Genomic DNA, 22042 nt, shown 5'->3' with positions numbered 1-22042 from the left:
GAGACAATAAAGGTTACTTGTAGGTAAATAGAGATCAAGACATACAAAAAAGCTGGATGAACTCAGCAGGTCGGGCAGCATCCGTTGAAAGAAGCAGTCAACTTTTAAGGTCTCGACCCAAAACGTTGACTGCTTCTTTCAACCGGATACTGCCCGAGCTGTTGAGCTCATCCAGCTTTTTTCTACGTCTTGATTTGACCACAGCATCTGTGGTGTACTTTGTGGTTAGGTAAATAAAGATTCTCTCTGTGCCTTTCTGATCATTGTTGCAAGGGGTGATTCTTATAACTAGGCCCCTCAACCCACTATGTAGTGCTGACACAAATAAATTAACCACATATTCCTATCCCTCTCTCAACAAAATCTCTGCAATGGCCAGAACATCATAATTCCTGTACTGATCCAAGCTCCAGTTCATCCTCTTTATCTATAATACTCCTAGGATTAAATTATACACTCTTCAAACTATCCATCATATCTACTTATTACTTTTCTCCTGTCTGTTTTTACTGGCCCTGACATCTACCAGGGATACATCTGTATCCCTCCACTTTCTGACCGAGTGTTCTGATTCCAATCCCCGGCTAAACTAATTTAATCAATCCTGAGTGGCACTAATGACCCTCCTGGCCAAGAAATTGGTTCTTCTCCAGTTTAGGTGCATCCAGTCCCTTCTGTTCAAGTCACTCGTGGCCCAGAAGAGGTTCCAATGATCCAAGAACCTGAAACCCTGCCCCTGCACTAATTCTATAGTTATTCATTCATCTGTACTATCATCCTATTCCTGCTCTAACTAGCAAGTGAAACAGGGATTAATCTGGAAGTTATTGCCTTGGCAGTCCTGCACTTCAGCCTCTTTCCTACCTCCCGAAACACAATTCCCAGGCAATCAATTTTTCTTGGTCTTCTGCACTCCACTAATTTGGTCAGAAATTATCTGTCCGTCAAGGAGTCTGTTACATCTTCTACCATTGAGTTCAGTTCTTTACCTCAAGAAGAGATTGAAATAAGTAATGAGAATGTTCCAAGGTCAGGATTAGAGTCAAGTCCTTGTGAAGATGCATTCTGTCATTAATGAGCCATTGATGTTGTCATGATAACTCCTGGGTAGCATCACTATTACATTGTACATTTTATATTGTAGCATCCTGCCACTTTCACCCAGCGCATTATCCTTACTACATATACAATTAACAACAAAGACAGAATCAATATTCCTTATGTCACTTCATATGCTTTCAGTGAGCAGAAGAGCACAATTCATTCAATCAAAGCAATGTAATCTCTCCAAACAGATGTTCCCCATGTACATGGAGGAAACCCGAGCACATGGGGAACCGAGGGTGACCTCCTCAAATGGAGCATCAGAGCTCAGGGTTGAACCTGGGTCACAGGATCTGTGGGACAGTTACAGAAACCACTACACTGCGGCACCACCATTGCTGAGACAGAAAGATGGAATATTGAGCTGCTTGCTGTCCAAAACCAGAAAATGCAAGTTCAATTTCAGATCATCTTTGTGCTTTGTGGTATTCAAAGGCTGTAATAAATATAGTCATGAAGAAAAGAAAAGCTTACAAAAGGTTCAGAGAGTTAGATAATGTTAGAGATCTAGCAGATGAAAAGGCTAACAGGAAGGAGCTTAAAAAGGAAATTAGGAGAGCCAGAAAGGGCCATGAGAAGGCCTTGGCGGGCAGGATTAAGGAAAACCCCAAGGCATTCTAGAAGTACGTGAAGAGCAAGAGGATAAGACATGAAAGAATAGGACCTATCAAGTGTGACAGTGGGAAAGTTTGTATGGAACAGGAGGAAATAGTTGATGCACTTAATGAATACCTTACTTCAGTATTCACTGTGGAAAAGGATCTTGGTGATTGTAGTGATGACTTGCAGCAGACTGAAAAGCTTGAGCATGTAGTTATTAAGAAAGGATATGCTGGACATTTTTTAAAGCATCTGTGGTGAACTATGTGCCTGTCTGGACACGCCCCTGCTGACTGCTCCTGTGGCTCCTCCCACAGGCCCCTGTATAAAGGCGATCTGAGGCCTGACGCTCGGCCTCAGTCTCCAGGACATAGTATGATGGACACTCACTCCTGGTTCCTTCTTCCAGTCAATAAAAGCCGATATCTCGCCTTACGTCTCAGTGTGAGTTATTGATGGTGCATCAGCATCAAGTTGGATAAGTCACCAGGAATGGATGAGATGTACCCCACGCTGCTGTGGGAGGTGAGGGAGGAGATTGCTGAGCCTCTGGCGATGATCTTCGCATTATCAATGGGGACAGGAGAGGTTCTGGAGGATTGGAGAGCTGTGGATGTTGTTCCTTTATACAAAAAAGGGAGTAGTGATAGCCTAGGATATTATAGACCAGTGAGTCTTACTTCAGTGGTTGGTAAGTTGATGAAGGTCCTGAGAGGCAGGATTTATCAACATTTGGAAAGGCAGAATATGATTAGGAGTAGTCAGCATGGCTTTGTCAAAGGCAGATCATGCCTTATAAGCCTGATTGAAATTTTTGAGGATGTGACTATACACATTGATGAACAAAGAGCAGTAGATGTAGTGTAGATGGATTTCAGCAAGGTATTAGATAAGGTACCCCATGCAAGTCTTATTGAGAAAGTAAGGGGGCATGGGATCCAAGAGGATATTGCTTTGTGGATCCAGAATTGGTTTGCCCACAGAAGGCAAAGCGTGGTTGTAGACGGGTCATACAAACAAAATGCTGGTGGAACACAGCAGGCCAGGCAGCATCTATAGGGAGAAGCACTGTCAACGTTTCAGGCTGAGACCCTTCGTCAGGACTAACTGAAAGGAAAGATAATAAGAGATTTGAAATTAGGAGGGGGAGGGAATAATGTGAAATGATAGGAGAAGACTGGAGGGGTGGGGTGAAGCTGAGAGCCAGAAATGTGATTGGCAAAAGGGATACAGAGATGGAGAAGGGAAAGGATCATGGGATGGGAGGCCTAGGGAGAAAGGAAGGGGGAGGGGAGCACCAGACGGAGATGGAGAACAGGCAGAGTGATGGGCAGAATGAGAGGAAAAAAAAGGAGGGGGAAAATGTAATATATATGGAATGGGGTAAGAAGGGGAGGAGGGGCATGAACGGAAGTTAGAGAAGTCAATCTTCATGCCATCAGGTTGGAGGCTACCCAGCCGGTATATAAGGTGTTGTTCCTCCAACCTGAGTGTGGCTTCATCTTGATGGTTGAGGAGACCATGTATCAGGATGTGACTATGTACATTGATAAATCCTGATGTTGATAAATCCTGCCTCTCAGGGCCTTCACCATCAACTTTGCAACCACTGAAGTAAGTCTCATTGGTCTATAATTTCCTGGGCTATCTCTACTCCCTTTCTTGAATAAAGGAAAAACATCCACAGCTCTCCAATCCTCCGGGACCTCTCCTGTCCTATCATTTCGCATTTTCCCCTCCCCCTCCTACTTTCAAATCTCTTACTATCTTTCCTTTCAGTTAGACCTGATTAAGGGTCTCGGCCCAAAACGTTGACAGTGCTTCTCCCTATAGATGCTACCTGGCCTGCTGTGTTCCACCAGCATTTTGTGAGTGTTACTTGAATTTCCAGCATCTGCAGATTTCCTCATGCTTGTAGATGGGTCATATTCTGCATGGAGGTCGGTGACCAATGGTGTGCCTTAGGGATCTGTTCTGGGACCGTTACACTTTGTGATTTTTATAAATGACCTGGATGAGGAAGTGGAGGGATGGGTTAGTAAGTTTGCTGATGACACAAAGGTTAGAGGTGTTGTGGATAGTGTGGAGGGCTGTCAGAGGTTACAGTGGGACATTGATAGGATGCAAAACTGGGCTGAGAAGTGGCTGATGGAGTTCAACCCTGATAAGTGTGAAGTGATTCATTTTTGTAGGTCAAATATGATGGCAGAATAGTATTAGCGGTAAGACTCTTGGCAGTATGGAGGATCAGAGGGATCCTGGGGTCCGAGTCCATAGGACGCTCAAAGCAGCTATGCAGGTTGACTCTGTGGTTAAGAAGGTATATAGTGTATTGGCCTTCATTAATTGTGGAATTGAATTTAGGAGCAAAGAGGTAATGTTGTAGCTATATAGGACCCTGATCAGACCCCACTTGGAGTACTGTGCTCAGTTCTGGTTGCTTCACTACAGGAAGGATGTGGAAGCCATTGAAAGGGTGCAGAGGACACTTATAAGGATGTTGCTTGGATTGGGGAGCATGCCTTATGAAAACAGGTTGAGTGAACTCGGCCTTTTCTGCTTGGAGCGACAGAGGAGGAGAGGGGACCTGATAGCGGTGTATAAGATTATGAGAGGCTTTGATTGTGTGGATAGTCAGAGGCTTTTTCCCAGGGCTGAAATGGTTACCACAAGAGGGCACAGGTTTAAGGTGCTGGGGAGTAGGTACAGAAAAGATGTCAGGGGTAAGTTTTTTAATCAGACAGTGGTGAGTGGGTGGAATGGGCTGCTGGTAACGGTGGTAGAGGTGGATATGATAGGGTCTTTTAAGAGACTTCTGGATAGGTACATGGAGCTTAGAAAAATAGAGAGCTATGGGTAAGCCTGGCAATTTCTAAGGTAGGGACATGTTCGACACAACTTTGTGGGCTGAAGGGCCTGTATTGTGAACAGTCCAGAAATCTCCACATGGCAACAATACCATCCATTAACTCCTCTCTGTAGATCACATAGTGTGTGATACATCTCCTTCCCCAATTTTACCACCAAGATGATAGCCCTGGGATATTACAGAAGTTTCTCTGTCTCCATTTGTTCTAACCAGTAACAATTCAGTGTCACAGATAGCACTGTCTGGCATGATAAGAGGGAGCACAACCACAGTCAATCAGTTTTTAAGAATTCCTGTCTGATGCTATCGGAATAAGCCCTACCCCAGTTTATGACATTATATTGAATCATATCAAAAGCTAATATAATTATGGTCACTGATCACAAAGTGCTCTCCCACCATTGAATAAATCAGTCTCTTTCCCACCTCATTTCCTAAGAAGAGGTCAAGTCTAGCCCCTTCTCTAGAAAGGGAAGGAAATATTTTACTTATTTGTGTGTTTTGAGGAGGTGTTAGGTTAATTAATGAGGATGGATGCTGTTTACTTCAACTTCAGTAAAGTGAATGGCAAGGAGCTTCAGAAGATTGAGGACCATGGGATCTACAGAGACCTGGCTATACAATACTTTATCTAAGTTAAAGCCACCATAATTGTTAATGTTCCACACATGAACATTTAAATTGTAAGCAATTTCAAGGCCTTCTTGTCCACTTTGAAGATTATAGTTAAATTGTGCAGTATACACAAATAAAAAAATATTAATGCCATTGTTTAGTGGATAAATTGTGTCACTTCCATGGTCTGTAGACAAGGACTCAGTTGTGGTCGATGGAGATGTTGTGCTGGTGCCTGTAACAGAAGAAAAGTTAATTTACTTCCATGTCAGTGAACTCATTCATTTTTCTCAATCAATGACTCATGTAGAACTAAATGAGGGCTGGGTTAGATCTGGAGAACCAGTAAGTGTGCCGTATATGCAGGTTCAAAGTGCCTTTCACATTTGCACAATTAAACAAAAAAATACATTGAATTTGTGGTGATACACAGGAATGCTCTTGTTCCAGAAATAAAACAGTGAAGTAAACAGATGGTCTTTGTCTTGGGAGTAAGTGCTGGGTCGAATTCAGTTCTATGGAGGACCCAGTTACTTACACTCTATTGGCGAGGACGAGTGAAAATTGCAACGTGCTATGGGTGGTTTACAAAATTCCAAATATACTTCTGAATGACTCTCACTGCAATCTGTAGACCAAAATTTCCCTTGAACATAATTTTGAACCATTTTGAAGAATTAGTGATTTCACGATCTTCTGGGGACTCAGAGGACTTAACTCTCAAGCAAGCAGGTACGGCATCTTTAAGCGGACAAAGGTAGATCACCATGTTTGGAAGAGAGGGAGGAGGGGAAGACTCAAAGTTAGAGTGAAAAGTCAGGGCATGAAATTTACTCTCCCAGTATACTGTTAGCAGATGTACAGTCGATGGAGAACAAGATTGAGGACCTAAATGTTATGGCCTGTAGATTGATGGTGCATGTGGTATTGTCATTGAGCCATGTTTCCACAAGAACAATCACACAGCAGTTCCTCATTATGCACTAGTGCAGCCATAGACTAGCAAAATCCAGCTTTACTTCCACTGAGTGAACACTAGCGAGTAGCACCAACAGGAGAGCTGGTCTGTGTGTGCCAGCTCCAGCCCAGCACAGATATTGGTGTGCCCGCCATGCCTTTGCTCTCTGCTACACTGCCTCCTGCGTCACTTCCCCTGACCAGCTGTAATAAGAGTCGTCACAGCATGAGACCTGGTTCACACAACAACCAAGGCCATGCAACCCCCCTCCTGTTGGTCTCGCTAATGAACCAATGCAGTATTTTACATGATCAATTTGAGCAGGGATTTGCGATTATAAGAAAAATGTTGGACAATCATTTGCATAGTTTATTGGACCATGCACTGATGCCTTCTCCCCTGCATGGCTGTAGCAGGTGATGAAACAGCATGCGACAAGTCCAGTTCCCCCACTATCCAGCAGTTCACTAGTGGGGTAGTCGTGCAGTGCTCAGTGTTCATAGAAAGGACAAACAATCACATGACTGGTTCAACCCAACAGCTGTTGCAACCAAGCGCGCTGTCATCTCAATGGGGTTTGAGGAGATTTTCCGTGTCACCAAAGACACTGGCAAATTGTGACAGATGTACTATGGAGAGCATTCTAACTGGTTCCATCACTGGCAGGTATCAATGAACCACAGCACGGATCAGAAAAAGCTGCAGAAGGTTACAAACTCAGCCAGCTTCATTACGGGCTCCATCCTCCCCAGCATCAAAGGCATCTTCAAAAACTGATTCCTCATGAAGGCCACATCCATCCTTAAGGGGCCCCACTACCCAGGAGATGCCCTCATCTCACTGCTACCATCAACGAGGAAGTACAGGAGCCTTAAGACACATACTCAGTGGAGGGGAACAGCTTCTTCCCCTCCTCCACCCATGAACACCACTTCTCTAATTTTGCACTACTTGTTTTCTATATATATATTCATTTTCACTCCCAGCCTGAATGCTTGACACTGTATGAGCAAGACAGTTGCAAATATTCTTACTGCTTATTTCTCACCAACTGTCAGTAACTGCAACTGTTCAGCTCCCCACACTTGTGCTCTCATTCCTCCGTTAGTGACCTCACCTCCCCCCCCCCCCCCCACCACCAGTTTCTACATCTATCCTGGGTCATTTTCCCCATCATCAATATGATGCCAACTGGACCTAACATTTTTCTCATCTCTCCAGGTGTTCATCCTCTCTGTAGCTACCAGTCTCAATCTACCACCTCCATCTCTACACACTCCACCTCTTACAACTACCAATGTAGCTTCTGTGATGCAACATCTGCCCAATTACTGCGTCCCATCACCCTTTGTACTTCTTCCACATAAGTATGTTAAATTTAGTTCTCACAATACGTTCCTCTCCACATTGGAAAAAGACTCTAACTACAGATTTCTGAGTGTTTGCAAGAGAAAGAGAAAAGTACCAGATAAAATAAATAGATTTATGAAGGATTATGAAGGACCCCACGCACCCCTCATACAATCTCTTTTCCCTCCTGCCATCTGGGAAAAGACTCTCATGACCAGACTATGTAACAGCTTCTTCCCCCCAAGCTATCAGACTCCTTCAATACTTGAAGCCTGGACTGACACCTTGCCCTACTGTCCTATTTATTTATTGTAATGCCTGCACAGTTTTTGTGCACTTTATGCAGTCCAGAGTAGATCTATAGTCTAGTGTAGCTTTCTCTGTGTTTTTTTTTACGTAGTTCAGTTTAGTCTTTTGTACTGTGTCATGTAACACCATGGTCCTGAAAAACGTTGTCTCATTTTAACTATGCACTGTACCAGCAGTTATGGTCGAAATGACAATAAAAGTTGACTGACTTGTCTTGAGATATAGATCACAATTGTAGATTTTTAATTTGATTAATTATTGGCGAGTAATGGAGACAATTTCTTGTTATTGAAAATAACACATTGGGATGTTTTTATTCCAGTTCTAGGAGCTACACAGTCATGAGGTGATTTTTAATCTAAAATATAAATTGGTTTATTAGTCAAAGTCCAATCCTGATCTGATGTCAGCCTGGCCAATATGAACCTCAGTGTACATCATCTTATGTTCGACATGTCAATCAACTGGCATTTATGAATCTCTCCATGTTATTTATGAGCTCCACATGACAATCTCAGATGTGCTGCACCAGAAAAGATTCACCCACACCCGAATGTTCATCACTGTGTGAAAACACAGAGAGCACTCTGATGCTCAGTGTCCCAGATCCAGGCTGCAGATATAAATTCACTCTGTCACAGATTGCTGTGCCTTCAGCTTATGAGAAACAATGATAAGTAAGCAGTTTCCGGGCAAGGACAGTAATTGTCTGAACACCAGATGGTCAAAGGGCAGTTCAGATATTGTTATGATAAGCACCCGACCGTACCAGCTTCCGGTGCTTGGACACTCTGACTCTCTGGAATATTGACAGCTGATACATTCTTTAATGACTCAGACCTGACCTGCTAATTGGCGGCTACGTCTTGATTCTAGTCTCTGATACTCTAGTACTTGGATCCTCGTCTAGGTCTCTTGTCACAGATATATTCTGACCAAATAGACCACTGAAATGTTCAAGCAATTAATCTATCATGAAGCCTGAAAATACATTCAGCATTCACTCAATTGTAGAGTGAGGGAAGGGTGTTGTGAATTGCCATCTGTGACTCCAGTTATTCATTGTTCTCTTTCTATGGCAAGAATGTCCATTCATTGTTAAGAAACCAAATGTCTCCACTACCTTCCCAATGCAGTCTTGCCAATACTCTGTCAGTTAGCTAAAACCATCACCTCTACTACGGCACAAGCCACCGAGAGTAATTCACCAGAATCCTCTGTCCTGAGCCGGTATTTCAAACCATCCACAGGTGTAACACATCATGGTGTATCCGTCCTCTCCCAGGGATGAGGACTTAGGAGCTTCTGCTGGTGTTTACATAGGTCAGTGTTTTTACAGAATGGGTTTGCTAGATCCATGCCAAGACTCTGTACAACTACAACTTTGTTACTCCTAAAGTTCAACGCTACCCAATCACTTAGCATTTAATAAAAACTCCGCTTTTCCATTATTGGTACTAAAATGGATGATCTCCCACTTTTCTTCATGGTGGTCCATCTGCCAAGTTCTTGTCATATCACTGAGCTTGTTTGTAAAATCCTGAGGACTCATTCCCAAGTGGTGATTAAATCAGGATTACTTCTGTTTGTTTGATGGATTTGTTTACCGCGTTGCCAATGTATGAACAGACACAGTACCATTAATAGTGTAATATTATGATCTCTCCTTATTGGCACAACTTTGATTATTTTCAAGATCAAGAAATTATCACATTCCTCCCAAGAATTAATCAAATTAAAAGATCTACAATCATGACCTACATCTGATCATCACCACATCCCTGTCTGTGGAAGGATTTTCCCATTTGTTGCTCAGTGAGAGAGGCAATTTAAAAAATGCACGTCTTACTTTAACTTCAATCGCAAACATTTCTATTCTGTCCTTATGCAACTCTAATCTTCACCTAATCTTAAGGTTCTAAACAGAAACAGTTATACAAAAAGCAACATCAAGGCATAGTAGTTAACCTTTATTACTGACGGTGCAGTTTGTCCAAATAAAAAGACATTAATATCAGAATGTAAATAAGCAACATCATATCAATGGTATACATACAGCACTTACTTCTGGTTAACAGAACTGTTATGATGGTCTGTGGAACACAACAACTATAAAACTTATTTTTCTGTTGGTCAATGCTCAGTCAGAAACTGTTATTCACTCACATCAAGCTCATACAACTTATAACAAAGGTCAGGGAGAACAGGTATTTTGACCAGAAGAAGGTCTTTTAGCTGCCACTGTTAGGCAAAATAAGAACACATTGGATTGGGGTTAATATACTACTGTGTACTGGTTTACTTAGAAAACAGAAATAAAATCAACAAGTTATTCTTGTCACAAACAAGAGAAAATCTGCAGATGCTGGAATCCAAGCATCACACACAAAATACTGGAGGAACTCAACAGGCCAGGTAGCATCTACGGAAAGGGTTTCGGGTTGAAACCAGTCATCGGGGTTTATTAGTTCTGTATTTTTTTCCATAGGTCATACCCAACCTTATCACCAATGGTTCAGACATGGCCCAAGTGCAGAGTGAGAGACAGTGAAGCAGGGCGATAGTTCACAGAATTTAAAGCCAACAGCATTAAAGGGAAAAGAAAACAATAAATGCCAGGCCACACAGAGCCATTAAGTAAAACTCTCAAATGGAAAACGAAGGCTACACTGCAGCTAAGAAGAACAACTAAATAATAAATGAAAACCGCTAGTCTTCAGTCAGTTGACTTAACAGTCCAATTTCTCTGGCAAGGCTGATTGGAAACAGGAAGCAATGAATTGCTGTGCTGTGTTCAAGTCCTGACAAGCACTACGATGACAAGTATAGAGTTAAAGACAATCACAATGAAATAATTAGCTGACTTGTGCATATTCACAAGCGCAATTGCCATATCTGCTGCGCTGTCAAATCTGTGGTTGTGACAGGCCTGCTGAGTTCCTCCAGCATTTTGTCTGTGTTGAAGTTAATCTTGCATTGGTTTCCATAGTTATGGGGCCGGAACTACTTCTGTTCATAACATAACAATGTATTAGCTCAAGGACAACATTTCCAAGATTTCATGATGGATCCTCACCTGCCTGTGTGAGATTTGCAGAGAATGCCAGGAGAAATCAGCAGAAAAGAGAGGGCTAGCTAAATAGACAAGCACATGACGAATGGAAAATAATGTGTTGAAATGTGACATGATCCACTTCAGTAGGAACATTAGAAAAACAGATTTTTGTTACATGTCTGTGTACATGGTCACTGAAAAATAAGAAAGGCAATAAGATAAACAATAAAAAAACTTGAATAAAAGAAATAAATGTCTATACATTGATTCTATGTGTAACAACCTGGTTAAGATTTTTACTGCTATGCTGTAGATATTTCAAATTACCAGTTCTGCTTTCACCTTGTTTGGGTTTGAGCTGAGATAAATAGCTTTGTTGTTCAACTTAGGAACGTGCTGTCAGCCAGTCAGGATGGTAGAATTGGGAGGAGGTTCTGGAGAACGCTGGGTGGAGAGGTCTTTGTTGGCGGGAGCTGGGAGAATACAAGAGGAAAGTTGGCTGAGGATGCGTTCCTACTCCACAAGGTGCTTTGTGCAGATGAATGGCTTCAAGAAGGAAAACCATTACTCACGAGGGAGAGCCTGTTTGTATACGATAGATTTTGAGTGACGATAGGAAGGTGCAGCGTGTACATCAAAAACCAACAGCATTTGCAAGATTTGAGCTCCACCATGCATATGTGACTGTTTATGTATAATAGACCTATTTTGCTTTTTTTTCTTTCTTTTCTTTAACAACTAGTTGCTTAAGTTGACATTCATAAATATACTTTTTATATATGTATGCAGAGTATGATCTGTTATTTCTTGCTGATGGCGATTGCCAGAGGCAGTAAATCACAAAGGATTCACACAAACCTTGAAGAGCACGAGGATAAGACGTGAGACAATACGACTCATCAAGTGTGACAATGGAAAAGTGTGTATGGAACTGGAGGAAATAGCAGAGGTACTGGAGAGGTTCTGGAGGATTGGAGGACTGCGGATGTTGTTTCCTTAGTCAAGAAAAGGAGTAGAGATATCCCAGGAAATTATAGGCCAGTGAGTCTTACTTCAGTGGTTGGTAAGTTGATGGAAAAGATCCTGACAGGCAGGATTTATGAACATTTGCAAAGGGATAATATGATTAGGAATAGTCAGTACGGCTTTTTTCAAAGGCAGGTCGTGCCTTACAAGCCTGATTAAATTTTTTGAGGATGTGACTAAGCAAATTGATTAAAGTAGAGCTGTAGATGTAGTGTATATGGATTTTAGCAAGGCATTTGATAAGGTACCCCATGCAAAGCTTATTGAGAAAGTAAGGAGGCATGGGATCCTGAACTGGCTTGCCCACAGAAGGTAAAGAGTGGTTGTAGACAGGTCATATTCTGCATGGAGGCTGGTGAGCGGAGGTGTGCCTCAGGGATCTGTTCTGGGACTCTGTGATTTTTATGAATGACCTGGATGAGGAAGTGGAGGGTTGAGTTAGTAAATTTGCTGAATACACAAAGTTCAGGGTGTTGTGGATAGTGTGGAGGGCCATCAGAGGCTACAATGGTACATCGATAGGATACAAAACTGGGCTGAGGAGTGACAGATGGAGTCCAACCCAGATAAGTGTGAGGTTGTTCACTTTGGTAGGTCAAAGATGATGGCAGAATATAATATTAATGGTAAGACTCTTGGAAGTGTGGAGGATCAGAGGGATCTTGTGGTCCACAGGACACTCAAAACTGCTATGCAGGTTAACTCTGCGGTAAAGAAGGCATATGGTGCATTAGCCTTAATCAATTGTGGGATTGAGTTTAGGAGCTGAGAGGTAATGTTGCAGCTATATAGGACCCTGGTCAGACCCCACTTGGAGTACTGTACTCATTTCTGGTTGCCTCACTACAGGAAGGATGTGGAAACCATAGAGAAGGTGCAAAAGAGATTTGTAAGGATGTTGCCTGTATTGGGGAACATGACTTATGAGAATAGGTTGATTGAACTCGTCCTTTTCTCCTTGGAGCAACGAAGGATGAGAGGTGATCTGATAGGGGTGTATAACATGATGAGAGGCATGTTGATAGTCAAAGATTTTTTCCCAGGACTGAACTGGCTAGCAAGAGAGGGCACAGTTTCAAAGTGCTTGGAAGTAGGTACAGAGGAGATGTCAGGGGTAGGTTTTTCATGCAGAAAGTACTGAGTGTGTGGAATGGGCTGCCGGTGTCAGTGGTGGAGGCAGATACAATAGGATCTTTTGAGAGACTCCTGGATAGGTACATTGAACTTAGGAAAATAGAGGGCTATGGGTAAAGCTAGGTAATATCTAAGGTAAGGACATCCTCAGCAGTTTGCGGGCTGAAGGGCCTCTATTGTGCTGTAGGTTTTCTATGTTTCCATGTTTCTACAATGTGAAAAAATTTAAAGCTTATCCATTTTGGTGCGATTAATAGAAAAGTGAATTAGTTATTAAATGGAGAGTGCTTAGGTAATGTTAAAGTTTATAGAGATCAAGGTCTGATGTAGGTGCAAATGGTAGATTATCATTTACAAGAGAATTTAAATACAGCAATGAGCATGTCTTGCTGTACTTGTAAAATGGCTTGGCAAAATCACCGAGTAGTATATTGGACAGTTTTGACCTCTTATACAAGCAAGGACGTACTTGCCACAGGCAGAGTGCAATAATAATTCAGGATTGGTAGGTTTTCTAAATGAGAAGGTATTGAGTAGACTGACATTTTACTTTCTTCAGCTTCAACAAAACATACAAAACCCTTCAAGAACTTGGGGAGAAAAAATGTAAGGAGGGTGCTTTCCCCGCCTGAGGAACCTCAAACTTGAGACAGTCCAGCCAGAACTTACATGAGAAACAAGAGAAAATCTGCTGATGCTGGAAATACAAACAGCGCACACAAAATGCTGGAGGTACTCCGCAGGCCAGGCAGCATCTATGGAAAAGAGTTGATGGCTTGGAGCAATACCTTTCATCAGAACTGTACGTACCATAAGACCATTAGATGTAGGATCAGAAATAGGCCATTCAGCCCATTGAGTCTACTTTACTATTCTATCATGGCTGATCCCGGTTACCACTCAATCCTATACACCTGCCTGCTCGCCGTATACTTTGATGCCCTGACCGATGAGGAAACAATCAACTTCCGCCTTAAACTTACACCCAGACTTGGCCTCCACTGCAGTTTGTGGCAGAGCATTCCACAGATTTACTGCTCTCTGGCTAAAAAACATTCCTCCTTACCTCTGTTCTAAAGGGTCGCCCCCAAAACTTCTGGCTGTGTCCGATAGTTCTGGACACCCCCACCATAGGAAACATTGGCTCCACTTCCACCCTATCTAGTCCTTTCAACATTCTGTAGGTTTCAATGATGTCTTCCTACATTTTTCTAAATTCCAGTGAGTACAGGCACAAAGCTGCCAAATGCTCTCACATGTTAACCCATTGAATCCCATAATCATCCCGGTGAACACCTTCTGAAATCTCTCCAATGACAACACATCCTTTCTGAGATATGGGGCCCAAAACTGTAGACAATACTCTATGTGCGGCCTGACTAGTGTCTTATAAGGGCCCAGCATGAGAAGATCTTTCTGTGGTGGTGAAGCTTTAGGCTGTCGATGCCCATTCTTTGTATTTGTACAAAACACAGATTGGTAGATGTCTGGACATGGAGTCTAAAGATACAGGACAGTGGTGGAAATGGCGCTGAGGTAGATGATCAATCACATTCGGAGTGAATGGTGGAACAGCCAGGAATGCCCAATGGACAACTCAATCGTGTAACATTGAGCTGCTTACCGTCCGGAACCCGGAGATTCAAATTCGTTTTCAGATCATTAAACCATCCCGGAATCTCCACACGGCAGCAATACCAGCCGCTATCTTCTCTCCGTAGATCATTTATAGTGAGCGACACATCTCCTGCCGCAATTCTACCACCAAGACTATATCTCTGGGATGTTACAGAAGTTACTCTGTCTCCATTTGTTCCAATCAGCTCATCTCCACAGTTCATAACACCACACTGTCCCCAGGCCCAGCACATCTCACTTTTTCCATATTTTCCGACACAATAGCGGCACGGCAGTGTGATCGACTGTCCCGTGACTCCTCGCACTTCTGTTCCAGAGACGAAGGCGACTCGACCTGAAACAATCCAGGGAAAGAAAGTTACAGATGGCGCTGAATGAGAGTGGGAGAATCCACAGTTTAAAAACCTGTCCTAGCAACGGGAATGTGATCCATGTTACCTGTTGGCGGCATATGAGGAATATTACGGAAAATCCCAAAACTGCTCGGAGGGAATCGAACCAACATCTTTGATCACAGATCCAGCCTCTGGTTCATTCACCCACTCACATACTACTGTGCTACCAAACCTTCAACGTAATGACCAAGGGAAATTCGGTGCTTTGATCTTGTTCCACGGTCTATTCAGATGAACACTGGTCGGTCCTCCAAGTTCACTCGCCCCGTCAGCTCACCTCCCACCCAATCTTCAACAACCGGCAGCGCCGGGCATCACTCAGGGTCTCGGCTGTGCCCCTCCCGGGTCCCTCATTCACACACTAGCTCCACCTCAATTACTACATTCCATGAAATTGTAATAAGAAGTTTGAACAAGATAATTCAATTCCTACTTTCAGAAACGTACCTAACAGAAGAAACACTATTGGCAAATGAGCCACGGAGCCAGTAAGAGCCATCGCGCCGGACACTGTGGCGGCCGCTCTCCGTGTCGCTGCACCAGATGCCGTGGCTGCGAGTTAAACTGTTGCTTCCGGCTTGTCGTGGACAAGAGTTCCTTCCACAGGAAGATGGGTGTTGTTTTTTTTAAAAAGACGTAGCTTATACAGGATGGATCGAAGTTGGGAAATTCAACTACATTCTTATATGCGTCTTCGGACTATGCGAATTCAGAGTTATGCGATGGGCCCATTTCTACCAGCGTCTTTTTATATGCGTCCAAAACTCACAGTTATGCGAGAAGCACCGGTTTCCCGCCAATACGTCACGTGCGCATGCCTCGCCGTCTCGCTGCAGGGACGAGAAGCGCCGCTTTCCCGCCAATAAAGTTAGGTGCGCGCGCCTCACAATCTCACTCCCGCCAGTCTCGCATTGGTTTTGGCAAGGAGTGATTGTCCGATCTTGCGCTCTTAAACTTTTGATGGTTTTATCTATGGTGCAGTGATTTTGTGCTTGAAATATTTAACTATGCGTCCGACGTCATGTCCTTCCAGGGCCATCAGCCGAGCGGTAGAGAACCGCTTTAACACTTGAAAAGAAGTTGGAAATTATAAACAGCGCGGCATCAGCTAAAGGTAACACAGCTCTGTACCAAATGTGATGTATTTCTAAACAACATTATTACACCAGAGGGAATTGCATCCATAACAACAGCAAATTCTTTTGGAGTCACAGGAAATTCAAAGGCGTGTAAAAACTCAGTATATCTCAATAAAGTACCGCCTGAAAATATTATCAAACCAATCTTTATAAAGCAAAGATTCATTCTTATAAGTTTTGTTGTGGTTATTTAAGATAAAGGAACTGTGCAGAAAAATTCTGTTTGTAAATCTAAGACCAAGATCAAAACATCTGTTTATGAATACTGAGATAAATGGAGAGGGGCTTTGTCTAATTTTTAATTACATAAAAGACAAAAATTCAATCCACCGATCCGTCTTTTAAAAAAATAATAGAGGTATTAGAAGTTTGTTTCAAAAAGACATTACTTCTATTCCTAAGGCTGTTAGTTTTTGGAATAGTCGCTTGGGGATTCTGAGGTGGAAGAGTATTTGGGGCTTATTTAATAAATTTTTATTGAGGAATAAAATTAAAGAAATTTCATTTAAAATTATACATAGGTTATTATCCAACCAATGTATATTAGACAAGGTTTAATTCTGATATTGAAACTAACTGTTCTTTTTGTGGTTTATATCCAGAGGATTTATTTAATCTGTTTTGGGATTGTGAATATGTTAAAACGTTTTGGGTTGATGTTTGTCAATTTATAGATCAATATATTAATGTGGATTTTACTTTTTGCTTTGAAAATGTCTTATTTGGGTTTACTAATACCAAATCTCATAGGGATCATTTCTTTATCATAAATCTTTTGTTAATGTACAGCAAATTTTATATCCATAAATGCAAATACAGCAATAAAAAAACCTTCATTTATATTTTTACGTCAGACTTCAAACTGTACGTTAATTCTCTGAAAACTTCCCATAACGAGAAAGCTGTAAATACTGTACAAGTCTGTCAACGTTTCAGGTTATTTCTGTAAATGTTTCTGTTTTGTGACTCCTTTTAGATATAGTTCCTTCTGTCCAACAGTATTTGGAGTGGATTTTCTTGTTTATTTGTTTATTTAAAGTTAACAGTTATATTTGTTGCTCCTTAAGTGTGATTCCCTGGCTTTGTTAGCATATGTTTAGTGTTTCTGTTTTTGTTTGTGTTCAATAAAAAAATTTTAAAAAGTGAAAAGAAAAACAAACAAACAAAAAAAAAAGACGCGTGTTGTTCACCGACACCCCGGTAAGTCTTATCAAACATTCGGCTCCTCCGTGGCGTTACCATCAATGTCTAAACGCGCACGGATTTCTTTCAATGTTACTTTCAGTTCCCGGTTTTGGGGATAAAACACTTCTTCCGATCACAGATGTGACGCTACATCAACAGAAGTTCGTGTCTGAAATGTCCATCAGAAACACAAATGGGCAAGTTGTCAAGTATCCAGCTGGCTGTTTGAACTGCTGGATCGCTGGTCTGGTTGAGTCCTCTCACTTTGTGTGACATTTCAATGTTTGGTACGTGAAGGGAACCGAGGGTGAAGTAGAGAGTGAGAGAGAGACCAAGAGACCCAAAGAGGGTGATTCCACCATTTTCTGTTTTAACTCCAGCCTGCTCTGCACTGGCTGTCGAAATTTGGTTTGTCAACCCAGTCAATTCTGGACGCACTGCCTGGATTCTGCTGACCTCTTCCCAGGAAGGCGTCACATTGAGATTCTTCATTCAGCTTTCGGCCCAAGCTCTTCATTCCTTCTCAGATGGATTGTCATCAAGCTCCATCTGTCCTAGGCCCTGACCTCATGGGCACAACCACCTTTTTTCACCTCACTCTTCGCCCAATTTACCTGACATCAAGAAATGGCTTTGAGTGTCACAAAGGACTGGATACCATTCCCATTACACTACAAAAGTCCACTCCAGAACTAAACACTCCTCCCTCTGGTCTGCTCCAGCATTTACAACTCTGACCCCCACCTAATGATGTGGATAATTGCCTAAATATGTCTTGTCAAGACAAAGCAGGACAAATCCAATCCAACTAATTATTCTTATCCCAATTATCAGCAAGTTGATAGAAGTTGTTTACATTTCCCCAGTGTCTATTTTGAGGGGATCGCTGCTCCCACTCACATTTGTCTGGATCGCTGCCATGGTAATAAGGAATTACAGTCTTTGTCAGCAGTTACCTTCTGCAGGGACCAGCAGCCCCTATAATGTGACTCAACCCGTAACCATTGCAGCTCCAAGCATCCAGAGTGTGGGCCCCAGTAAAACAGCCTGCCCCTTGTACCCATGTTACTGGTGACCACACAAACTTTAATCCTGCATAACAGTATGGTTTCAAATGATCGGGAATGAGACCACATTCCCTGTACCTTTGGTAGGCTGGCTTCCTGCCTCCACATTTTCAGACTCCTTCTCTATCCTGGTGGTTGCTCGATTCACTTCCGTGAATATTCAGTACAAGAGCTCATGGTTCCACTTGAATCCCTTCCACACATACACGACACCCACAGCCCTCATTATATTTCCATGAATCTCATTAGTGTTAGACCACATTGACAAAATGTTTCACTCAGTCCATAGCTATAAGTGCTAAATTTGTAAATATCCAAAGGCACATCTCCTTTCAATATTTTCATTGTGTCTTCATAACAAACCATGTCTGGAGATGATGGTACTGGGAAGTTCACCAACATCTTACCTTTAAACAGTCAAACCACCACCAATATCACTTTCCACTTCTCACCTGCTCTCCCCACTGCCCCATCCCCATTATCTGGAGGCAGTCAACACTCATCTATCATTGGGTCAAGCAGGAGATAGACTCATCAGGTACATTCACTCATATTTATTGTAAAGCAGAAGGTGCACTGTGCTTGCAGCTGGTGTTGCAGAGCTGCTGCAGCTTGTTACAAAGACAGCCTGACACCAGAGAACAAGGCTGGGCAACTTGCAGGCGGAGCATGAGAGGCTTTGAGTGAGATGGGAAACAGAAAAGATGCCCTCTGTCCTCTGGACAGGCTGTAGGGATACATCATGAGGGGGCAACAGGGTGGAACAGGTGAGAATGCAAATGCAGCAACTGGATCAGCACAAAGGTCTTCACAGAATGATTTAATGTTAATGAATTCCTTCCTGCTTTCCAGTTCATATTTATAGCAATTTCCAGGATGTTACAAGTCATAGAGTTATGGAACACTACAGCAAAGAAACAGGCTCCTTGGCCCATCAAGTCAGTGCCAAAATATTAATCAGCCTAGTCCCTGTGCTGTCTTTACGACAGTTATTTAGTTTATAATATTTCCGCTTATTAATTCATTCGATAGTATTTTCTAGTTAGAATTAGAAGTGTTTAAAGTATATTCATTGCATGTAAAATATATCGGCATGCGATGACGTCACATCCGGTTTCGCCGCGTCTTGTGGGAAAATACCGGTTTGAAATTAGCGCGAGGGTGGGGGCTCACCACGAGGCAGACCCGAGCAGAAGTTGTTTTGCAGGCATGAGAAATCACAGTGAGAGCAACGCTGTAAGTTAATAGATAATCGATATATTGAACTAAGATGTTAATGCCGATCCTGTTAGAAGTAACAACGGTAGATAATGTTTATGCTTTCGTTAGTTAAAGAGTCGCGGATAGTTTGCATGGAAGTGTATTTAAAGTAGTCAATGGAGCAGGTAAACTCTCCCTGTATACTGCACCTTAGTGTAATGTAGTTATAGTCACCTTTGCAAGTATTTACACTTGAAATGTGATATTAAGGAAGGAACAAATACTGTATCAATCTTGTATTGTTTTATCAACAGTTTTCACCATATGTTAATGTGAAGAGTGAACAGTAAATGGTTAATCTTACTGCGATCTGGTTCTTATTAACTGTGGTTTATCTCGACGTTTAATTCGGCGTTTTGTTACACGCGAAGGAGAACGTTACAGTCCCATTGACCGGCATCCGCACCATAGCCCTCCATACACCTCCCACCCATGTACCTATCCAAATTTCTTTTAAATGGTGAAATTGATCCTGCATCCAACGCTTGCACTGGCAGCTTGTTCCCCACTCTCACCACTTTGAGTGAAGAAGCTCCTCCTCATGTTCCCTTAAACATTTCACCTTTCACCTGTAACCCATGACCTCTCATTGTAGTCTCACCCAACCTCAGTGGAAAAAGCCTGCTTGCATTTTCCCTATCTATACCCCTCATAACTTTGTAATACCGCCATCAAATTTTCCCTCATTCTCCTAGATTCTTGGGAATAAAGTCCTAACCTATTCAACATCCTTGTAATTTTTTTGTGCATTCTTTCAATCTTATTAACATCTTTTCTGTAAGTAGGTGACCTAAACTGCATGCAATACTCCAAACTAAGCCTCACCAATGGCCTTTACAATTTCCATAAGACCATAACACATAGGAGCAGAATAAGGCCATTTGGCCCATGAAGTCTACTCCACCATTCAATCATGGCTGATCCTTTTCCTGTCTCCTCCTCAACCCAGTTCCTGGCCTTCTCTCCATAACCTTTGATGCCATATCCAGTCAAGAACCTATCAATCTCTGCCTTAAATACATCCAACGACCTGGCCTCCAGAGCTGCATGTGGCAAGAAGTTGCACAAATTCACCACCCTTTGGCTAAAGAATTTTTTTCTGCATCTCTGTTTTGAAAGGGCACCCCTTGATCCTGAGGCTTCGGCCTCTTGTCCTAGACACTCCTGCCATTGGAAACATGTTTTACACAGCTACTCAGTCTAGGCCTTTCAATATTCAAAAGGTTTCAATAAGATCCCTCATTGTCCTGAATTCCAGCGAATATAGACCCAGAGCCATCAAATATTCCTTGTATGATAACACTTTCATTCCTGGAATCATCCTTGTGAACTTCCTCAGGACTCTCTCCAATGCCAGCACATCTTCTCTGAGATGAGAAGCCCAAAACTGTTCACAATACTCAAGGTGAGGCCTCACCAGTGCCTTAAAAAGCCTCAGCATCACATCACTGCTTTTATATTCTAGACCTTTTGAAATGAATGCTAACATGGCATTTGCCTTCCTCACCACTGACTCGACCTGCAAGTTAACCTTTCAGGTGTTCTGCACAAGGACTCCCAAGTTCCTTTGCATCTCAGATTTTTGGATTTTCTCTGTTTAGAAAATAGTCTGCACATTTATTTCAACTACCAAAGTGCATGACCATGCATTTTCCAACATTGTGCTTCATTTGCCACTTTCTTACCCATTCTCCTAATCTGTCAAAGTTTTACTGCATCCTACCTGTTTCCCAGACACTACCTGCCTCTTCACCGATCTTCTTATCATCTGCAAACTCGGCAACAAAGCCATCTATTCCATCATCTAAATAACATATACAGCATAAAAAAGTGGTCCCAACACACACACTGCAATTTCAATATATCATCCCAACTCCTGTAGACATTACATTGATTTATGAAGGCCAATGTGCCAAAACTTATCTACCTGTAACACCACTTTTAGGGAATAATGGATCTGCATTCCCATTCCCTTTTGCTTTACCACACTCCTCAGTGTCCTACTGCTCACCATGGAAGACCAACCCTGATTTGTCTTCCAAAGTGCAACACCACACACTTGTCTGCACTAAATTCCACCTGCCATTTTTCAACCCATTTTTCCAGCTGGTCCAGATCCCACTGAAGGCTTTCATAGCCTTTCTTGCTATCCACTACACCCACAATCTTGGTGTCATCTGTAAATTTGCTGATCTAGTTTACCACATTATCATCCAGATCATTGATATAAATGACAAACAACAGCAGACACAGCACCAATCCCTGTAGGACAACACTAGTCCCAGATCTCCAGTCAGAGAAGTCATCATCCACTACCACCCAAAGGCTTCTTCCACGA

The 22042-nt window shown here is 42.3% G+C and overlaps 1 protein-coding gene across 1 annotated transcript; it reads right to left on the bottom strand.

Moving 5' to 3' along the window:
• Window positions 1-11031: 11031 nt before the first annotated feature.
• Window positions 11032-15669, bottom strand: LOC132405739 (hepatitis A virus cellular receptor 1 homolog). Its single transcript, XM_059990773.1, has 3 exons — window positions 15501-15669; window positions 14645-14992; window positions 11032-11054 (listed from the first exon to the last, which is right to left on the bottom strand). The coding sequence occupies exons 1-3, from the start codon at window positions 15550-15552 to the stop codon at window positions 11032-11034; spliced, it is 423 nt and encodes a 140-aa protein (XP_059846756.1). The 5' UTR covers window positions 15553-15669.
• Window positions 15670-22042: the final 6373 nt, after the last annotated feature.

This window comes from Hypanus sabinus, chromosome 15 (assembly GCF_030144855.1).
Source record: "Hypanus sabinus isolate sHypSab1 chromosome 15, sHypSab1.hap1, whole genome shotgun sequence".
NCBI classification, from domain to species: Eukaryota; Metazoa; Chordata; class Chondrichthyes; order Myliobatiformes; family Dasyatidae; genus Hypanus; species Hypanus sabinus.
This window is presented reverse-complemented; position numbering and strand designations above follow the sequence as displayed.